The 20,960-nt window shown below is 41.4% G+C and overlaps 1 protein-coding gene across 1 annotated transcript in view; it reads right to left on the bottom strand.

The window, feature by feature from the left end:
* Positions 1-20,960, bottom strand: part of STK32B (serine/threonine kinase 32B) — a 391,673-nt gene that overhangs the window by 12,781 nt on the left and 357,932 nt on the right. Inside the window, exons 10-11 of the mRNA XM_082263144.1 lie at positions 10,931-11,062; positions 5,372-5,436 (exon numbers count right to left, since the gene is read on the bottom strand). Coding sequence (XP_082119270.1) covers positions 5,372-5,436; positions 10,931-11,062 — 197 coding nt within the window. The remainder of the gene's footprint in view (positions 1-5,371; positions 5,437-10,930; positions 11,063-20,960) is intronic.

Here is a 20,960-nt window from a genome sequence, read left to right as displayed (position 1 = left end):
TATTTTTGTAGGGTCAGATGCCCATAGGTAGTGAGGACATGGCTCAGTTTAGCGGGGGGTGGATGTAGCACCCTCCTGGGTAGGCGCTAGAGAGAGAGAGAGTATAGTTTTGGATTCTGTCTGTTTACCAGAAGGATTGTCATTTAAATCTGTATTCTCTGCCTACCAGACAGCAGTGCTAGTGAGGTCTGCTCAATGTGCTCAGGTGCAACTCAGTTTGTCTGCAGTGTTTCCAACTGGTCCAATAGGGAGGCATATTGGACAGTGGGAGGAAACCTGACAAATCAGTGCACAGGCATTTAGTACAGCCCTGGTAAATGGCAGAGGAAAGTGCCTCGGTTCATGCTGGGATACTGTAAATATGCCATGAGCACATGTGCTCGGGGTCTTTCAGCTGGAGAGCGGAGTCCCGGAGTGAGGGGGCAGCTGCCTCCTCCTCTGTAGAAGTTGCCATGCTGCCTCAGGTAGTTGACCTCAGGGCCTAAAGAGTCAGAGGAACTGAACCCGGTGGTTCTGTAAAGCTGATTGGAAGGGAGACACTGGAAGGATCTGTCTCTGCATACAGTGAGTACAGTTCTGTGTCAATGGGCCTGACCTAAGGGGGCCAACCCTGCAGCTAGAAGTGTCAGTGGACGGGTGTCAGTAAAGTGGATGCTAGAGAGTATCCTGAACATAATCTAGTTCACCAAGTCTATTGCCAGAGAAAGAGCAAGGAGGCTTAACCCTTTTATATACATGTGGCAGTATGGTCAAGTTCCACAATAAATACTAAAAACCAAAACCCCTGGACTGTTTTTTGAGTAACGAGCCCATGGGAGTAAGGATGAATGTGTGGACTGTACACTTTGTGACTGTCTTCTGGTAATCAGAGAAGGCCCAACAAGTCATCATACAGCAAGCCCCTTGGGGACAGTCCTACACATATAAATTGCTTGCTGGAGTTTGGAATCAATATTTTAGTGTATTTAAATCTGCTAGTACAATCTAATGCTCCCCTCCCACCCAGATTGACAATGCTGCTGTCCAAATGTGCCCCCTGTGCTTCTTTACTCCCAATACAGGGGATGTATTACTGGTCAGATCACCAGGTGAAAACAGAGGGCAAACACCAAAAAATGAATGCAGCCACCACATCTAAGAATTGGTAAACTGCAATATATTACATTTTGGTTTTGGGTTTAAAACCACTTTAGAGAACCGGGGCTGCTGAAGGTGAAGCAACACTCACCGGCTATAGTTTCTGCCCATGTCATCGAGATGAGCAATACACTATATTCATTTCTGGTGAAATAACTGTAGCTACCCAGTGTAGGTAAGTGTTATTCACAGGTAGTGATGAGCGAACCAGGAAAAACTCAGTTCACTGGATGTTTGTTAAACATTTAAAAAAGTCCACAAATATTAAACGTGGTGCCTAAACCACAAGTCCATTGGAACTAAACCTTGAATTTTTAAAAGTTAAATTAGCTAGCAACTGTCAATGCACCAATGCAAAAAAAGGTACACCGTTCTATTCAGCAAGGAGTGGGTCTATTAACGCGGTATAAAGAATAACGCAAGTGATACATTAAACCTGCATGTGAAGTTGCTCACCTGTACAATGTACTCCCACTAAAGTGACATTTATGCAAAAAGCTATTGCTACTAAATGACAGTTCCCAGCTAGACTGCTTCTGTGTGTAAAAAAACTTTGTGGGGTCCCCCCCAGCATCCACACCACACCCTTATCCAAGCATGCAGCCTGGCTGGCAAGGAAAGGGAGGAATAACGAACATGTTCTCCACTTCCTGAACCATACCAGACTATATGACCTCAACTTATTGAGGGTACCTTGCCAGGGTGCATCCCCTGGGAAGCCTGAACCATCCCAGACTATATGACCTCAACTTATTGAGGGTACCTTGCCAGGGTGCCTCCCCTAGGAAGCCACCTCGTCCCTATGTTTGGAAAGGGTCTCATTCCCACATCCCTAGCCTGGTAGATATGGTAGATATGATAGCCTGGGCGTCTGCAGCAGGGGACTTATCAGAGACTCAAAAAATAAAACTAATGGTTTCACCTTTTCTAAGGACGCTGCAATAAAGAGTATTCATTTTTGGTTTTGGCTTTAGATTTGCTATAAAAACCTTGCAATTATCACAATTATACTCTTCATAAACAGACCCCTTTTAAAAACTGCACATAGATCCTGCAATGCCATATATTGTTATTGTGGCTATAGCAGTTGGCAAGGCGATGTCCTCAGAGGGCCCTACTTGAACTAATATAATAATACATTCTAAAGTCAATATTAGGAAAAAGCCAAGTAAGTATTTTAGGAGAAAACCCATATAAACTAGGGGGAACATGCTAACTGCATAGAAATGGTATTCCTGATAAAATTCAAACCTTGAACCCCATCTCTGAAACACTGTTAGAAAGTTACTAAGTTCTGATACAGCTCATCATTATCAAAGTTACAGCTGAAGTTCAGAAGAGCATCTCTGTGTGCTCTTTTATATTTACAATGATAGTCTCTCTTGCCGTTGGAGCTCAATAATTGGAAGTATGCCATGCCCTGCTGACTTCAGAAGCCAAAGTTTTGTTGGCATGGAACGAGAAAAAAATGATTTACTGATAATTGAGAGCCAAGAAATCTTCAAATTAATTCTCCATTTCCAGAGCATGGTAGGCTGTGTAATTATGTCCTGAAGTAATTTAATGTACAGCGCTCATCACGCAAACAGCAAGAACCTCAGATTGTATCATAGATCAATAATATACCTTAGTGCCTATCATGTCTTATATGTTAAAAGAAAAGTATGGCCAAATCTCTTTTGGCCATACTTCTCCTGTGGGTCACAGGATTGCTTTGCACTCCTGTGAACCAGATTGAGCCAACAGCAGACTAAAGTCCTAATGACTAATGTCAGGATCCACCCAGATGACTGGCATCTGGCTCAGCCTCTCAGCGCACCACTGAGAATCTCCCGCCCCCTCCCCAATCTGGCGCTCCAGTGAGCATTAAAGGGGCAGAACACAGAGTGGTGACTGATCACTCTATGCTCAGAGTGGACCTAAGAATGAATTCTCGATGTAGAAGCGGTGGGGGACAGCTGCAGCATCGGATCTGTGTTAACGATGCTGCAGCCATCTAGGTGAGTATGTATGTTTGTTATTTTTATTCCCACACATCTCTTTCACTTGGACCCAATCATGTAGAGCAGACACATCCAAGTGCTAGCAGCCAGATACAATATGCACTCAGAATCCCCCGTGGTACGCAATTGACATTTATATGGAAATGTTTTATAAGTTGTGTCCAACTAACAGTGAAAATTTGGTTTTGGTTGTTGTTCCTTTGCCGCCTATATTGTGGATACATATTAATTAATATTTCATTATTATTTTTTTCATAATCAAATCTTATTTACTCGTATTTATATATAATATGGTATATTTATGCTATATAGCATTGTGGGTTTGCTTTTAGGTTATGCCATCAGACACCACTTACTTGCATGCCATGCCTTACCTCACTATATATATACTTTTATGTGCATGGTATTACCTTGATAAAGGAGACCTGCAAAGCCCTGTATCTTGGAAAATACTGATGCAATTTTTACATATAGACAAAAAAAAAAAAAAAAAAAACATATATTCACACAGCATACTGTATTAGAAACAGACTGAATAATAAAAATAATATAAAATAATAAAAAAAAGGTAAGTACAGAACTAAGTATAGAGATAAGTATAGAAATATTCTCAACAAGTTCTTTTTACTATTTCCAACAACCTGCCTCTTGCATTCCTTACTGCTGTTGAAGTTCTGGTTGGCATTGCCTACTTTAAGCAGGTCCTGACAATGAGATGCAGTTTGGTTGTTTTCTGTTGTGCCTTCAAATGCAGCCTACTGAGTGATGTTTTTTTTTTCTTTTCATTTTGCCCTTATATTCTTGCCATCTCTTGATTTTTGTGTGTGATAATGTTTTCCTAAATGTTTTTTCTATCCAAAGCTAAAAAGAATCAAAATACAAACACAAAAGACCCAACCTGTAATAAAAATGAGCTAATCCATATGGGAGTAGTACTCATTTGGAAGTTTTGAGACAATTAGGACCTTCAGGTGGTCTTTCGCCATTCTCATTCTTGTCATAATGATAGATGGACAGTGATAAGCTCTCCATGACTTGTTGGGAGCTTTTTTCTGTTCTTTATAGGACATTCATGATGATGAAATTATGGGGTTTACACTGAGAAAGCAAGTTACAATTAATCTCCAATGATCTAAATGTAGACCAGACTTGAGCAACTAATTCTTCAGGTTTGTTGCAGTGATGAGTGACTTGGCTCATCCATACCAGAAATTACTTCCTCCATGTCCTGTGAGCCCTGTGCTTCACCCCAGAGTTTAGACTTTTTGCTTTTGCTTCTCAGCCATGGATCTCAAGTAGGTGAATGGGCAGTTATCTAGTAAGGATCCAGGGAACTGTGGAATAGGACTCATGGCCCATTTCATGTAATAGACCAAAATAAGTATTTAAGGAACTTCCCCAAAAAAGGAACCATAGGACTTTATTTGCCCAATTGTATTACAGCAACACCCCCCTCCCCCCCATAAACCCCTCCATGTTTCACTTCTTATTAAAAATGGTATTTCAGTTTAATGTCTCCCTCTTAGGTCTCAACTCCTCTACTAGTTCGGCTCATACTGTGCTGATTGAAACTGTCAACATAGAGCAGCAAAGTTCAGGTTTAAATCTGCAAAATACCTAGCAAAGCTGAATTTTAGAATATCAATCATCACTAATGGTCATGTTTAGGAAAGCAACAGATTTGTATGTAACCATCCATCCCAGCTTCAGAAAATTGTTATTCAGATATATTTTAATGTTTAGATAATTATACCATTAGAAGCCGTACGTTTTATTTCAGAGTTCTTCTATTCCATCTTTTTGCTGATGAGAGGTAGAAGGCACTTCTTATAATCATGGTGTAGCAATGTCCGTTTAGGTATTTATAGGGTGGTAAATCTACCATTTCCCAGCCTGTATGGATTACGGTGTCAAGATCCAGTCTGTATGACCTCTTCGTGGTGAGATTTATTCCCAGCACACTCGTTTCTGAATATGTGCCTTAAATCTTTCCAGTAATTGGGATTGTAGGAGTGCGAAAGTGGAATATTACAGTATTTCAGACAAGAAAGCCATGTAATCAATAAACAGACTCACGCTGGGAAGCCGCACACAGTCTGCCAGCAAGGCCCTTTTGCACCTGTTGTCACAATCATTAATCATTTCCAGTAACAGCTAAGAAATAACCTACAATGCTTCAAGACGCAATTTTCCTTGTTCAACATGAGCATGTGTTTGATAAATATACTCACTTCTCCCTGTTGAATATGATGAATTCTTTCCTCACTGTGTCTAAGCACTGTTGCAGGTGTCCATTCTGGAAGACAGAAGAGGCAAGATTTCAGGGCTTGAAACCATTTTACCAATGTGCGTCTGGTGTTTGTGCTGTGTTTTTGTAAATTTTTTTATGAAATACACCATTTTAGGCCCCTAATCTTAATGCACAGGGCTTTAAAACCTGAATACCTTTGGTTTGGCCTGCAATAGACCTTGACAGGCTGCAGGCAGTGGCACTGGATGCTGAACCTGTTCCTCCTGGGTGCACTAAGTTGCCAGGACGAATGCACTACCCCTAGACAGCCTTGCGTGAAAGGAGCCTAAGAAGTCCTTATTGCACGTCTTTTAAAGTATAGCTTTATAAACCTTGCATTTGTATTGCAAAAAAAGTAAAAAAAAAAAAAAAGGCATAAAATGAAACAATTATGTGTCCATATTATATGATTATACAGTATATTAGATACAAGCAGTAGTTAATAGACCTCATCTTTAAGTAAATAACTTCAAAAACCAGCATTGTTATGCAATCCTTATAACACAGTAAACTATATTATTTTCTGGAATATCAAATCAATTCAATTCTATTTTCTGCAATTTGCATTTTACTGCAATGTACCACGTTGGGATTCAAATGTAAATTATGTTTTCTACTTGATTAGCATTCTTACCCTATTACTGGAGTGGTAGTAATAACAATTATTTAAATGTTAATGTTCTCAAAGAATATTATAGAAAATAATAAAATGCTGCAATAGCCCACACTGCACACAAAGATCAAATACAATTCTGTTGCTTGGAGCGTGCTCTGTCTAGTCTCATATCTGTTCAGAGAAGTTGTGGCTATGGGCATTACAGTGCAAATGATGTAGAAAATAGTTGCTCTACTATAAAATTAGCAGCCGTGAGCTTTGAGTTTGGCTAATGTTCATTTTTATGGACAGACCGTATACAGCCTGTGGCACTGCATGTTGATTATAAAATATACTAACGCCCCAAGTCTTAAATACATTTTACATGAACTCATCTCTGAAACATTAATTTTATCCAAATTACAAAATGACTATTGCGCTCTAGCTGTAATTAAAGCATATCTAAACTCAAAAACAAAAATGTAATATATTGCAGCTGATCAGTCCTTGGCTGAGGGGCCTACATTAGCCTTTTTTGGCTTTTTTCTCTTTATTTTCACCTGGGGATCCTGCCACTTGTTAGCACTCTTTGTTACTCATTCAAAAATTAAAAAAGAAAAAGTAAAAAAAAAAACACCCAAACTGCAAATAAATTCCTTATAAACAAAAAAAAAAAAAACGCAATGTCCTCCAATGTAATACAACATCAGTCATGCTGACCAGCAATGTAGATCCATGTCAATCATAATGACCTGCGGCCTGACGACGTTGACTAGACAACACAGGGAGCCACTGACCAGTCATGTTCACCATTGCTACCCCTGTCATAAATGACAGATCAGAGCAGGTATTTTTTGGTACTTGAATGCACTTTAAAGGGATAAAGCATGGGGAAATGTACATTAAATACAGAAATGTGCTGCATATATTTTTTTTATTGCCACAACATACACTTTAAGTCATAGAAAAAGAAAATCAGATAGACCTTGTGCTAACAACCTTCATTTAACCACTTGCCGACCGCCCGCCGCAGATATACTGCAGCAGGTTGGCTCGGCTGCGTGAACCACCATACAGGTTCGCGGTAGCGCTCCTGGGGGCAAGCGCACGCCGCCGGAGTCACGCAACCACCCCCACTAGGCAGTGGGGATTTGGATCCATGGGGCCAGCGGTCGCCATTGCCGTCAAGCACCCGCGATCACTCCCCGCTGAGAGAAAACGACAGTCAGCTGTTGTAAACACAGCTGACCGTTGTTCTCTCTGAAAATAACATAGAGTGCCTGTGATCCTCCTATTTAGGATCATAGGTCTCTGTGTTCATTTCACAAGTCCCTCCCCCATACAGTTAGAAAACACTCCACTAGGCTCACAATTAACCCTTTAATCACCCCTGGGTTAACCTCTTCCCTGCCAGTGTCATTATTACAGTAACAGTGCATATTTTTAGCACTGATTACTGTAATAATGTCACTGGTCCCCCCCAAAAGTATAAAAAATGTCAGTTAAAAAAAAAAGACATACAGTCAGGTCCAAAAATATTGGGGCGTCGACACAATTCTAATCTTTTTGGCTCTATACACCACCACAATGGATTTGAAATGAAACAAACAAGATGTGCTTTAACTGCAGACTTTCAGCTTTAAATTGAGGGTATTTACATCCAAATCAGGTGAACGGTGTAGGAATTACAACAGTTTGTATATGTGCCTCCCAAAAGGACCAAAAGTAATGGGACAGATTAACAATAATAAATCAAACTTTCACTTTTTAATACTTGGTTGCAAATCATTTGCAGTCAATTACAGCCTGAAGTCTGGAACGCATAGACATCACCAGACACTGGGTTTCATCCCTGGTCATGCTCTGCCAGGCCTCTACTGCAACTGTCCTCAGTTCCTGCTTGTTCTTGGGGCATTTTCCCTTCAGTTTTGTCTTCAGCAAGTGAAATGCATGCTCAATCGGATTCAGGTCAGGTGATTGACTTGGCCATTGCATAATATTCCACTTCTTTCCCTTAAAAAACTATTTGGTTGCTTTCGCAGTATGCTTCGGGTCATTGTCCATCTGCACAGTGAAGCTCTGTCCAATGAGTTTTTAAGCATTTGGCTGAATATGAGTAGATAATATTGCCTGAAACACTTCAGAATTCATCCTGCTGCTTTTGTCAGCAGTCACATTATCAATAAATACAACAGAACCAGTTCCATTGGCAGTCATACATGCCCACGCCATGACACTACCACCACCATGCTTCACTGATGATGTGGTATGCTTTGGATCATGAGCAGTTCCTTTCCTTCTCCATACTCTTCTCTTCCCATCACTCTGGTACAAGTTGATCTTTGACTCATCTGTCCATAGGATGTTGTTCCAGAACTGGGAAGGCTTTTTTAGAGGTTGTTTGGCAAACTCTAATCTGGCCTTCCTGTTTTTGAGGCTCACCAATGGTTTACATCTTGTGGTGAACCCTCTGTATTCACTCTGGTGAAGTCTTCTCTAGATTGTTGACTTTGACACACATACACCTACCTCCTGGAGAGTGTTCTTGATCTGACCAACTGTTGTGAAGGGTGTTTTCTGTGGTCTTCCGGGTCTTTTGGTGTTGCTGAGCTCACCGGTGCGTTCTTTCTTTTTAAGGATGTTCCAAACAGTTGATTTGGCCACACCTAATGTTTTTGCTATCTCTCTGATGGGTTTGTTTTGTTTTTTCAGCCTAATGATGGCTTGCTTCACTGATAGTGACAGCTCTTTGGATCTCATATTGAGAGTTGACAGCAACAGATTCCAAATGCAAATAGCACACTTTAAATGAACTCTGAACCTTTTATCTGCTCCTTGTAAATGGGATAATGAGGGAATAACATACACCTGGCCATGGAACAGCTGAGCAGCCAATTGTCCCATTACTTTTGGTCCCTTAAAAAGTAGGAGGCACATATACAAACTGTTGTAACTCCTACACCTTTCACCTGATTTGGATGAAAATACCCTCAAATTAAAGCTGAAAGTCTGCATTTAAAGCACACCTTGTTTGTTTCATTTAAAATCCATTGTGGTGGTGTATAGAGCCAAAAAGATTAGAATTGTGTTGATGTCCCAGTATTTATGGACCTGACTGTAAATCTTTCCCCTAGTTTGTAAACGCGATAACTTTTGCGCAAATCAATCAAAATACGCTTATTTGGATTTTTTTTTTACCAAAAATATGTAGCAGAATACAAATTGGCCTAAAAGGATGAAAAAATTTGATTTTTAAATAATTTTTTTGGGAATGTTATATAACAGAAATTTAATAATATTGGTTTTCTTCCTCGCAGAATTGTCATTCTTTTTTGTTTATAACACAATATATAAAAATCGGACTGGTGATCAAATACCACCAAAAGAAAATTCTATTTGTGGGAAAAAAATGACATCAATTTTATTTGGGTACAGCGTCGCATGACCGCACAATTCTCTGTTACAGTAATACAGTGCCGAATCACAAAAAATGGCTTGGTCATTAACCGCTTGCCGACCGCCGCAAGTAAATTTACTGCGGCGGTCAGCCCCTCACAGGCAGAGTGACGTTAATTAACGTCACTAGCCTGGGAGGGTCTGGGGAGCGAGCGCGTGCCGCCGGAGGCGCGGTCCCGCTCCCGCGCGGTCACGGACCCCCCCGCGCGTGTGACCTGCGGACCCGATGTTCGCCGGTCACTCGGCGATCGTCGGGGGAGAGGGAGAAAGTCAGGCGGCTTGTGTAAACAAGCCACCTGTCATTCTCCTCGGTGTAAAAACACTGATCACACAGTTCTAGTATGTAGAACCGTTGATCAGTGTCCTTACACCTCAAGTCACAGCCAATCACAGTAAGAATCACGCCCCTAGGGACACACACAGCCCCTCCCTCTCAAATAAAGTTAACCCCTTCACTACCAGTGTATTTTTACAGTAACAGTGCATATTTATAGCACTGATTACTGTAGAAATGTCACTGGTAACCCCAAAAGTGTCAAAAATGTCAGTCAAGGGTCCGATCTGTCCGCCCCAATGTCGCAGTACCGCAAAAAAAAATCGCAGATCGCCGCCATTACGCGTTAAAAAAAAAAACAACAAAAATGACAAAAATCTTTCCCTTTGTTAGTAAACACGATAACTTTTGCGCAAGCCAATAAAAATACGCTTTTTGCGATTTTTTTTACCAAACATATGTAGCATAAAACAAATTGGCCGAAAATTTTAAAAAATTTAGATTTTTACATTTTTTTGGGGGGAATTTCATATAAAAAAATGTGAAAAATATTGTTATTTTTGCAAAATTTACGCTCTTTTTTTGTTTATAGCGCAAAAAGTAAAAAGCGCACAGGTGATCAAATACCACCAAAAGAAAGCTCTGTTTGTGGGGAAAAAAGGACGTCAAATTTGTTTAGGTACAGCGTTGCACGACCGCGCAATTGTCCGTTAAAGTCACGCAGTGCCGAATCGCAAAATACCCCATGGTCGTTTAGCAGCCAAATCCTCCGGGGCTTAAGTGGTTAAGGGGGCAAATCCTTTCGTGAGTGGTTAATGTCTCACCTCCACTTTCCTGTAACAGCTGTAAAGTGAGGTCTAACTATGAGTAGGCAGTCTAACAGGCACCAAAGTTTGATCACACTGCCCAGTTCATTGCCTAATTTACCAGACTTTGTCAGATACATCCCATCTCTTTCTCGGCACTACAAATCTGTGTGAGGACACCCATAAAGGGGGATGTGGCTTTAAATTTTCAGTACCAGCATAGAACACCATAATAGATTTCCATTCCAAAAGTGAAGGCATTTCCAAGTAAAAATCGGATAAAATCATAACATGCAACAGTACAGGACTATAAAGAGAATAAAGGTTTGAGAATTGAATTGAGCTTTAACAGTTTCTGAAAATACTTACCAGTGCACAACTTTCCTTGGCTGCCTCTCTTGACTTGTACTTGGCTAATCTCTTTTTCTTCTTATGGAGAGGTTTAGACTCTAGAATCATCTCTTCTAGCTCGAAGGTTGGGTCACAGTTCAGTCTTCCTTTCTGAGAAAAACAAAAATGACAATACTAAAGTAGAAATTCAAGCACGTATAGTAAATATACCACTAAAGGTAGTTATGTATTTATTAAAATTAGAATCAATTCCCTGGACAACAACACTGTGAGAGGGAAGGGCAGTGCCCCTTGTTTTACATAGGGCTGTTTGTAAAACATTTATTTGCAGGGAATTAGTTCAGGTATTCACTTCCTTAACTACTCCTTCCCACAAGCCACAGAGGAGAGTAGTAAAGTGGCAAATGGTGGGAGTAGCCAAACTGCACTAACAGTACATTAACCACTTCAAGACAGAACTCTTTCATTCCCTTTCAATCCAGGCCATTTTTCAGTTTTTACCGAGCCTTGTCACACTTTGAATGACAAATACTCAGTCATGCGTATACCATTGTACCAAAATTAATTTTAAAACATTTTTTAAGATTGACAGAATTTTTATTTTGATGGTTATTAATCACCACTGTTTTTTACTTTCTAATTCCACTTTTGGGTGGAACTCCGCTTTAATAATAATCACAAATAGGTGTTGGAGCGGCCTAAAAGCCAAGGAGCACCTTTGCGATTTTAAGGACCATAAAGTACAAGTATAATTTCCTGACTACCTATCACATTTTTGGAGGCCCAGGAGTGCCAGGACAGTGAAAAAACCCACAAAATAACAACATTTTGGAAAGCACACAAAGCTATTTCCTAAGAGGCATGCCAAGTCTTTTGAAGGCTTCAGTTATTTGACACAGGTTTTTGGAAAAGGTGGAATGAAAATCAAAATCGTATTTTTTACACAAAGTTGTCAATTAATAAGATATTGCTAACACACAAAATAAGCTTACTTAGCATTACACCCCAAAACACATTCTGCTACTCCTCCTGAGTATGGCAATACCACACGTGAAAGACTTTTTCACAGCCTAGCCACATGGAGAGACACAAAATCCAAGGAGCACCTTCAGGCTTTCTAGGGGCATAAATTATGCGTTTAATTTTCTGTCTTCCATTCACAGTTTTGGAGGCCCTGGCGTACCATCACAGTAGAAATACCTACAAATTAGAGTAAACACCCCAAGGTATTTTTTAAGAGGCATGGTGAGTATTTTAAGGACATTTTTTTTTACAAAAGTTTTTGAAAATGCAGAAAGAATATAAATTTTTTTTTTTTTTTTACCCAAAGTTGTCAATTTAATGGAAAAGGGGGCTCAATGTGGGCCCACTTACTTGAGATTGCGACTATCCCATTCATAATTTTGTTAAATTATAATTTAAATAAGCTGATAAGCTAGCAGTCAATAGGCGGGTACTGCCGCTTTAAATTTGTAAACTGCAGGATTCAGTGGGAACCAATGGGATTTCTAGGAATATTCTGGAATTTTGGGAAACCTATATAATTGCTTCTGGATTGAGGTGTGCCCTTTTTCCTGTAGCAGAACATCAGCAGAAGAGCTCCCTCCCTCCTGCCCTATTAATGAGCACTTTAATGTGGTTGGGTCACCCTAGACTTCTAGGGGGGATGTTATATTCAAATATATATGTCAAAATGCGGTACTGTTGCTTGAGTTATGAAAACTGAGCAATTACATTTTGTTTGTTTCATTAAAGTTATGCTGTTTTATGCAGATAATAAAAGTATTGTGAATTGTTTTCATATGTTTAAACCAATAAAGTGTCATGGCGATTTTTTGCCAAACTTTCAGTGTAGTCAATTTATTTGGTTTGTATCTGGGGTTAGTTGTTTATTGCGTGGATGTGGTCTACAATCTTAAAAGATATTTCACACACACAGCATGGTCATACAGTAAAACCTTGGATTGTGAGCATAATTTATTCCGGAAACATGCTTGTAATCCAAAGCACTCTTCTATCAAAGCAAATTTCTCCATAAAAAAAATAATGGAAACTGAGATGATTCGTTCCACAACCATTTATTCTTAAATCCTTAACTTTATAGTCCATATAAAAAGATTATAGCAATGTGATTGTTGAATGAGGTTGTGTAACTATATAATGTCCATCCACAAATGGCAGCCTCTACAAGGAGATTAGAAGCAAAATCCAGAAGAAGCCACATAGTATAAAAGAGAAGGGAGGCGCCTCTAAGTGTAGCAATATGGTTACATTTTATGAAGGTACAACATTTAGCAACTCACATGGTCGATGATTAAACCAGGCACATCTAAGTATGCAGGCACCTGGGGTAAAGCTGTCCACATTGATCATCCTCTGCACCGCCATCAGTCTGCAGTCATGACCGGGAAGATTACCCTACAGTACAGTGATCTGAAAGAGAGGCTTGAAGCGCTCGTGGAGCGCAGCGTGGAAGGGATGACGTCGATGGTGGTGGTGGTCGGTGTGGAGGACGGTCTATGTGGACAGCTTTACCCCGGATGCCTGCGTACTTAGATATGCCTGTTTTAATCATCAACCGTGTGAGTTGCTAAATGTTGTACCTTTATTAAATGTAACCATATTGCTACACTTATAGGCACCCCTCTTCTCTTTTTTATTACTCAGTTGTGACACGACACTACTTGTATATCCAGACATCGCTTGGTACAGGCATACGCCGCTTTAAGTACACTCACTTTAAGTACACTCGCGAGTAAGGACACAGCTACTCCCGGTTTTTAACATTGGCTTCTATAGGAAATCTTGGTCAGCTTGACATGGCACTGCTCCCAAACCATAAGTGACAGGGATACCAAACTTAGGGAGCACGAGAGGGGACCCAGGACTACAACATATCCTGTTTGTGGCTGGCCAGCTTGCCTAGGTAATCTACTATGTCATAGTCCTGGATCCCCTTAACATGCTCTCCAAGCTTGGTGTCCTTGTCACATGGTTTGGGAGCAATGCCATGTCAAGTTGACCAAGATTTCCTATGGAGCTAGTGTATTTACATGCATTGAGAAATGAAAAAAGGTATTGCTTCACTTTAAGTACATTTTCGTTTTACATACATATTCTGGTCCCATTGTGTACTTAAAAGTGCGGTATGCCTGTAATTAAGTCAAAATTTAAAAAAAAATTAGCCTGTCTTGCAAAATGCTCTCAAACCAAGTTACTCTCAATCCAAGGTTTTACTGTACTTACTGTAGAATTACACCACTAAACACATTGCTTCTCCTCCTGAGTATGACAATATCACATGTGTAAGACTCAGGGCCGCTGATAGGGGGGACCACCAGCCCTCTTGTAGGGGGCCCAAGCACACAGGGGGGCCCACGCAGAGAGGGGGATTAGTGATGGACAACAAATACAGAAATCTTCCTCTAGCACCTGAATCTGATCTGTCCCTCTCCCTGCTATCAGCTTTTATCTGTTGAGAAAGAGACAGTTGTCCCTCACTAATCCCCCTCCCTTGTGTGGCCCCCCTCCCAGCACTTATCTCTGCTCAGGAGTTTATTTGTAAATTGTAACTTTCTTTCTCTCTCTCTGTCTCTCTGATCACTGAGCTCCAACTGCCCAGCCTGTATATTTTTCTCACCTCATCTTCTTTTTTATTTAACATTCCTTTTTTTTTTAGATTTAGCAGGAATTATGCCAGTTATGTTATTTTTGTGTCTGATAATAGTGATTTTGTTGTAATTTTAGCTAAATATGTCTTTAATATTTTCTTGGGGGGGGGCCGTGCCAGGTAGTCTGTATGGGGCCCCGCAATTTCTAACAGCAGCCCTGGTAAGACTTTTTCTTTTAAACATTTTTTAATTGAAAAGAACTTGATAATAAAGTACCACAACAAAGACATAGATACAGTAAGCGTAAGGGTCTGCACATATTAATGGCACACATCACATGTGGGAGTCAATATACAAGAGAGCAAAAAAGGTACATACTCAAAAAGACTCGATGGAGTGCAGTCAATAAGTGATAATATTGTGCAAGGAAAAACAAAGAGAACAAAACATTTCCTTTGGGTATAGGTATATATTCATAGGCCACTTTATTAGGTACACCTTGCTAGTAGTGAGTTGGACCCCCTTTTGCCTTCAGAACCACCTTAATTCTTCGTGGTATAGATTCAACAAGGTGTTGAAAACATTCCTCAGAGATTTTGGTCCATAGTGACACGATAGCATCACGCAATTGCTGCAGATTTGTCGGCTGCACATTCATGATGCAAATCTCCCATCCCACCACATCCGAAAGGTGCTCTATTGGATTGGGATCTGGTGACTGTAGAGGCCGTTGGAGTACAGAGATCTCATTGTCATGTTCAAGAAACCAGTGGCGAAATGATTTGAGCTTTGTGACATAGTGCATTATCCTGCTGGAAGGAGCCATCAGAAGATGGGTACACTGTAGTCATAAAGGGATGGACATGGTCAGCAGCAATACTCAGGTAGGCTGCGGCATTTAAATGATGGTAAATTGGTACTAAGGAGCCCAAAGTGTGCCAAAAAACTATCTCCACACCATTACACCACCAGCCTGAACCGCTGATACAAGGCAGGATGGATCCAGGCTTTCATGTTGTTTATGCCGAATTCTGACCCCACCATCTGAATGTCCCAGCTGAAATCGAGCCTCATCAGACCAGGCAACGTTTTTCCAATCTTCTTTTGTCCAATTTTGGCGAGCCTGTGCAAATTGTAACCTCAGTTTCCTGCTCTTAGCTGACAGGAGTGGCACCCGGTGCTATAGCCCATCGGTTTCAAGGTGTTGTGTGTTCAGAGAGGGTATTCTGCATACTTTGGTTGTAACAAGTGGTTATTTGAGTTACTGTTGCCTTTCTATCATCTCAAACCATTCTGCCCATTCTCCTCTGACATCAACAAGGAATTTTCCTCCACACAACTGCCGCTCCCTGAATGCTTTCTCTTTTTTGGACCATTCTCTGTAAACCCTAGAGATAGTTATGCCTGGAAATCCCAGTAGATCAGCAGTTTTTTAAATACGCAGACCAGCCTTTCTGGCACCTACAACCATGCCACATTCAAAGTCACTTAAATCCCCTTTCTTCCTGATCCTGATCCTCGGTTTGAACTTCAGCAACTCTTCTTCACCACGTCTAGATGCCTAAATGTTCTGAGTTGCTGCCATGTGATTGGTTGATTAGCAATTTGTTTTACCACGCAATTGAACAGGTGTACCCAATAAAGTGGCCAGTTTGTGTGAATATACTGTATATATATTGTAAGCTGGGAAACAGGTAGCAGGTGCAAAGCACCCTGGGATGAGCAGTCTTTCAGGCACAGATACCAAATCCAGTGAGGTAGTGACAAACAGTGCGGTGTTTATTGGTGTTATATACAGGTCTATATACAGGTGCTGTACAGTGCCTTTTTAGGAAACAAGCAGTGATAATAATAATAACCAAAAGCCTAGCCGTGTACCGGCGCTTACAATGCAGTCCCTAACTAACACAGACTGATCAAGCCTACAGCTTGTCAGCTTCCAAAGACACAAACTGGTAGTTTTACTGACCTTCCGCTCTCATAGACAAACGTTGTCTGTGTTCCCAGGCTGAGAGAGAGCACTGGCTGTCTCAGGTGAGTTTAAATTGGCCTGGGGAAGAGGAGCAAGATCCGAACTGGATCATGGATCAGAGATCCCTAAAGGTATACGAGAGATGCCTGGGGGATGTATAAACCCCGAACAGGACTTTTCCTGGCTCTCTCTGGGACGCTCTGCTACAATATATATATATATATATATATATATATATATATGTATACAGTGCATTGAAAAAGTAGTCATACCCCTTGACATTTTCCACATTTGTCATGTTACATCCAAGAATGTTAATGTATTTTATTGAGATAAAATAAGATAAAAAAGCATGTAATTGTGAAGTGGAAGAAAAATGATAAATGGTTTTCAACATTTTTTCAAATAAATATCTGAAATGTGTGGCGTGCATTTGTATTCAGCCCCCTTTACTGTGACAACCCTAAGGGTCCTTTCACACGAGCACTCCGATCAGATCTGCCTGTCAGTTTTTTAGGCGGATCTGATCAGATGCTCCATGCATCCCTATGGGGCAGCGGATGTCAGCGGAGACATCTCCGCTGACACCCGCATCCGATCCTGTCTGTTAAATCTGGATGGAAACCCTATTTTCCATCCGTCCAGCGGATCGGATGGGATGGGATGAGAGCGGACAGGTGGTCCGCTCTCATCCGATTCCCCCATAGAGGTGCACGAGGCTCTGACACCTCACTCTCTGCTCACAGAGCGGAGAGGGAGCTGTCACCTTCCTGCTCAGCGGGGATCTGTGTTTACGATGCCCTGCTGAGCAGCACGGATCCGCCTACGGAGGCGGACCGTGTAAATGGATCCTAACTAAAATCTAGTGGAGCCAATTGCCTTTAGAAGTCACCTAATTAGCAAATAGAGTCCAACTGTATGTACTTTATTCTCAGTATACATACTGCTGTTCTATGAAGCCCTCAGAGGTTTTTTAGAGAACCCTAGTGAACAAACGGCATCATGAAGGCCAAGGAACACACCAGACAGGTCAGGAATAACGTTGCGGAGAAGTTTAAAGTAGGGTTAGGTTATAAAAAAAATATCCCAACCTTTGAACATCTCACGGAGCACTGTTGAATCCATCATCCAAAAATGGAAAGAGTATGGCACAACTGCAAACCTACCAAGACATGGTCATCCACCTAAACTGACCTGCTGCCCTTATATATGCAAGAAGAGCATTCATTTAATGAAGCAGCCAAGAGGCCCATGATAACTCTGAAGGAGTTGCAGAGATCCACAGCTCAGGTGGGAGAATCTGTCCACAGGACAACTATTAGTCCTGCACTCCACAAATCTGGCTTTTATGGAAAAGTGGCAAGAAGAAAGGCATTGGTGAAAGAAAGCCATAAGAAGTCCCATTTGCAGTTTGCGAGAAGCCATGTGGGGAACACAGCAAACATGTGGAAGAAGGTACTCTGCTCAGATGAGACCAAATTTTAATTTTTGGCCTAAAAGCAAAACGTTATGTGCGGCTGAAAATAAACACTGCACATCACCCTGAACATACTATCCCCACCGTGAAACATGGTGGCAGCATCATGTTGTGGGGATGCTTTTTTCAGCAGGGATAGGAAAGCTGGTCAGAGTTGATGGGAAGATGGATGGAGCCAAATACAGGACAATCTTAGAAGAAAACCTTTTAGAGTCTGCAAAAGACTTGAGACTAAGGCGGAGGTTCACCTTCCACAGAACAACGACCCTAAACATACAGCCAGAGCTACAATGGAATGATTTTTGATCAAAGCATACCCATGTGTTAGAATGGCCCAGTCAAAGTCCAGACCTAAATCCAATTGAGAATCTGTGGCGAGACTTGAAAATTGCTGTTCACAGATGCTCTCCATCCAATCTGACAGAGGTTGAGCTATTTTTCAAAGAAGAATGGGCAAAAATAACACTCTCTAGATGTGCAAAGCTGGTAGGGAAATACTTAAAAAGTCTTGCAGCTGTAATTGCAGCCAAAGGTGGATCTACAAAGTATAGACTCAGGGGGGGACGAATACAAATGCACGCCTATACATATTTAAAAAAAAAAGTAATAATGTATCATGTTCCTTCAACTTCATAATATGTGCCAATTTGTGTTGGTCTATCACATAAAATCCCAATAAAACACATTTACATTTTTGGATGTAACATGGCAAAACGTGGAAAATTTTAAGGGGTATAAATACTTTTTCAAAGCAATATACACTGATCAAAAAAATTAAAGGAACACTTTGAAATCACATCAGATGTCAATGGGGAAAAATATCATGCTGGATATCTATACTGATATGGAGTGGGCAATGTGTTAGGAATGAAAAGATGCCACATTGTTAGATGAAAATGAAAATGATCACCCTACAGAGGGATGAATTCAAAGGCACCCCGAAAATCAAAGTGAAAAAATGATGCTGTAGCAACCCAAATTGGTACTCAGTAGTTTGTATGCATGCCTGACAACTTTGGGGCATGCTCCTAATGTGATGACGGATGGTGTCCTGGGGTATTTCCTCTCAGATCTGGACCAGGGCATCACTGAGCACCTTAACCAGTTTACGACCGCCGCACGACTATTTACTGCGGCAATCAGCCCCCTACAGGCAAACCGACGTAGGTCTACGTCACTCGTTCCCACGCGCCCCCGGCACCGCTGATGATCTGATTGGGTTCAGAACCGATCAGTGATCAGGTCCAGGCCAATGATTTTTGGCCTGGACCTTTTGATCGGTCCTGCCCAATCAGATACTGATCTGTGACTGTGTAATGTAAACACAGGTACAGAAAAGACCTGCTCTCCCCTCCCATGATCCTTTTTGGATTCATCGAGAGGAGAGATCAGATCTAAACTGTGAGTACTGCACCAGCACACCCATACACACATTAGATAGGCACATTTAACCCCCGATCGCCCCCCCAGTTAACCCTACACCCCCTGTCACAACACACACTGTATACTGTATATAGCATTTTCCTATATACCCCTATAAGTGTGACTTGTGATCAGGTTTAGCGCTTGTGGCCCTTCCTTTTTTACTTAGGATACCTGCCACCCCCCTAATAAAGATTAAAACCCCCTGATCCCCCCTGATCCCCCCTGATCCCCCCCTGATCACCCCCAGTTAACCCCTTCCCCCTGTCACATTGCACACTAATATACAGGTAATATAGTGTTTTACTGTATTTTGTATTAGTGTGATTGTGACTTGAGTTAGCGCTAGCGAGTTAGTTTCTGACCCAAGGAGGTTTAGGGTCCCCGCCAACCCCCAATAAAGATTTAACACCCTGATCCCCCCTACACCCCCTGTCACAACACACACTGTATACAGTATATAGCATTTTCCTATATACCCATATAAGTGTGACTTGTGACCAGGTTTAGCACGCACTTCCTTTTATACTTAGGATACCCGCCACCCCCCATAAAGATTTAACCCCCTGACCCCCCCCTGATCACCCCCAGTTAACCCCTTCCCCCCTGTCACATTGCACACTAATATACAGGTAATATAGTGTTTTACTGTATTTACTGTACAAGCAAATCACCAGGCCCGGATGGCGTACATCCGAGAGTACTCAAGGAACTCAGCAAGGTTATATCTAGACCACTGTTCCTGATCTTTGCTGACAGTATTAGGACAGGAGATGTACCAGGGTATTGGAGGAAGGCTAACGTGATTCCGATATTCAAAAAGGGCCAGAGGCATATCCCGGGAAATTATAGGCCTGTCAGTTTGACATCAATAATATGTAAACTTCTGGAGGGGATGATAAGGGACTATATCGTAGAGTATGCTAAAGACAACAACATCATCAGCAGTAATCAGCACGGGTTTACAAATGGGCGTTCTTGTCAAACCAATCTCTTAGCATTCTACGAGGAGGTGAGCTGTGAGCTAGATAGGGGCAGACCAGTGGATGTGGTGTACTTGGATTTCGCTAAGGCGTTTGATACAGTAACCCACAAGCGCTTAATTTATAAAATAAGGTCTGCAGGTATCGACAGCAGGGTTTGCTCTTGGATACGGAACTGGCTAAAAGGCCGTGTCCAAAGGGTGGTAATAAACAGCGCATACTCAGACTGGTCTGAGGTAGTAAGCGGGGTGCCCCAGGGCTCAGTCCTGGGACCAACCTTGTTCAATTTATTCATAAACAGCATTGAGGACGGGATCAGTAGTTCGTTATCAGTTTTTGCAGATGACACAAAATTGGCCAGGGCAATAACTGCACAGCATGAAGCAGATATCCTACAGAATGACCTGGACAAAATAACGGAGTGGGCAACGACATGGCAAATGAGGTTTAACGTGGAGAAGTGTAAGGTTTTGCACTTGGGGACTAAAAACATAAAAACACAATACACGTTAGGAGGGGAACCCTTGGGGGAATCAAAAATGGAGAAAGATCTGGGAGTCTTGGTTGATGATAGATTAGGCAA

This window comes from Pelophylax lessonae (assembly GCF_965119305.1).
Source record: "Pelophylax lessonae genome assembly, chromosome: 1".
NCBI classification, from domain to species: Eukaryota; Metazoa; Chordata; class Amphibia; order Anura; family Ranidae; genus Pelophylax; species Pelophylax lessonae.
The sequence above is the reverse complement of the archived record's forward strand: the minus strand, read 5'-3'. Positions and strand labels throughout refer to the sequence as shown.